The sequence below is a fragment of the Dendrobium catenatum genome, unplaced genomic scaffold, assembly GCF_001605985.2.
Source record: "Dendrobium catenatum unplaced genomic scaffold, ASM160598v2 original_scaffold_222929, whole genome shotgun sequence".
NCBI lineage: Eukaryota > Viridiplantae > Streptophyta > Magnoliopsida > Asparagales > Orchidaceae > Dendrobium > Dendrobium catenatum.
The window spans coordinates 1-824 of record NW_021541339.1 but is presented as its reverse complement, the minus strand read 5'-3'; the positions used below and the strand labels follow the sequence as shown (position 1 = coordinate 824).

The 824-nt window shown below is 41.1% G+C and overlaps 1 protein-coding gene across 1 annotated transcript; it reads right to left on the bottom strand.

Annotated features, from left to right (window-relative positions):
• Window positions 1-191: 191 nt before the first annotated feature.
• Window positions 192-821, bottom strand: LOC110094602 (probable beta-D-xylosidase 7; the record flags this gene model as incomplete). The annotated part of the gene is made up of 1 exon (XM_020819867.2): window positions 192-821. A coding segment is annotated over one exon (504 nt), but the record flags the coding sequence as incomplete, so codon positions are not given.
• Window positions 822-824: the final 3 nt, after the last annotated feature.

Genomic DNA, 824 nt, shown 5'->3' with positions numbered 1-824 from the left:
CGATAATTAGATTTTTATTTCTTAAAAAAATTCATTGATACCAAATTAATTTCTAGAATAGTTTGTAATAAGCACAATCAGGCTTCGTTTGGGACGGCTTTTTTATTGTTTCTTAAAACAGCTTTCTAGTTCAAAAGTTCTAATTTTTGAACTAGAAAGCTGTTTTAAGAAGCAGTAAGAAAGCCATCCCAAACAAAGCCTCAGTCTTATTCATCCACTTATTAACAGATGGAGGTGAAAAACATGATAACAAATTATTAATCCGCAATACCTGGGAGCTTAAAACTCTTGAATTTGAGCTCTCCCACATCACAAACTCAAGCCATGATGCTAACTTCAAACTTCTCCTTTCCAACCACCAAGAAATGAGACCCATCATCCATCACCTTCCTTCCATCTTCTTCTGTATGCACAAAGTGTTCGCATGGCTTCAACACAAATTCAACATGAGCTTTCTCCCCTGCCTTCAAGCTCGAACTTTCAAATGCAACTAGCTGTTTCATCGATCTTCCGCTTACTAGGCTTGGCCTACGCAAAAACAGAAGCACTGAGTGCTTTCCATCAAGGGGTCCATGGTTTTCCACTCTCACCATGGCCGAGAGCTTCAGCATCTCACATTCTGCTGCGCTCATCATTGAGATATCATAGCTGATTATGCCCGACTTGTTGCTAGATTGAAAAGCAGTGGCTGATTTGTTGAGGTGGTGGCTTTGGGCGATGGATTTAAATTTGTAGGAGAAGGTGGAGTAGCTGAGTCCATGGCCGAATTCGAAGACTGGCTTGCCATTGTAGAAGCGGTAGGTTCTTCCTGGGTACCCTGAAGC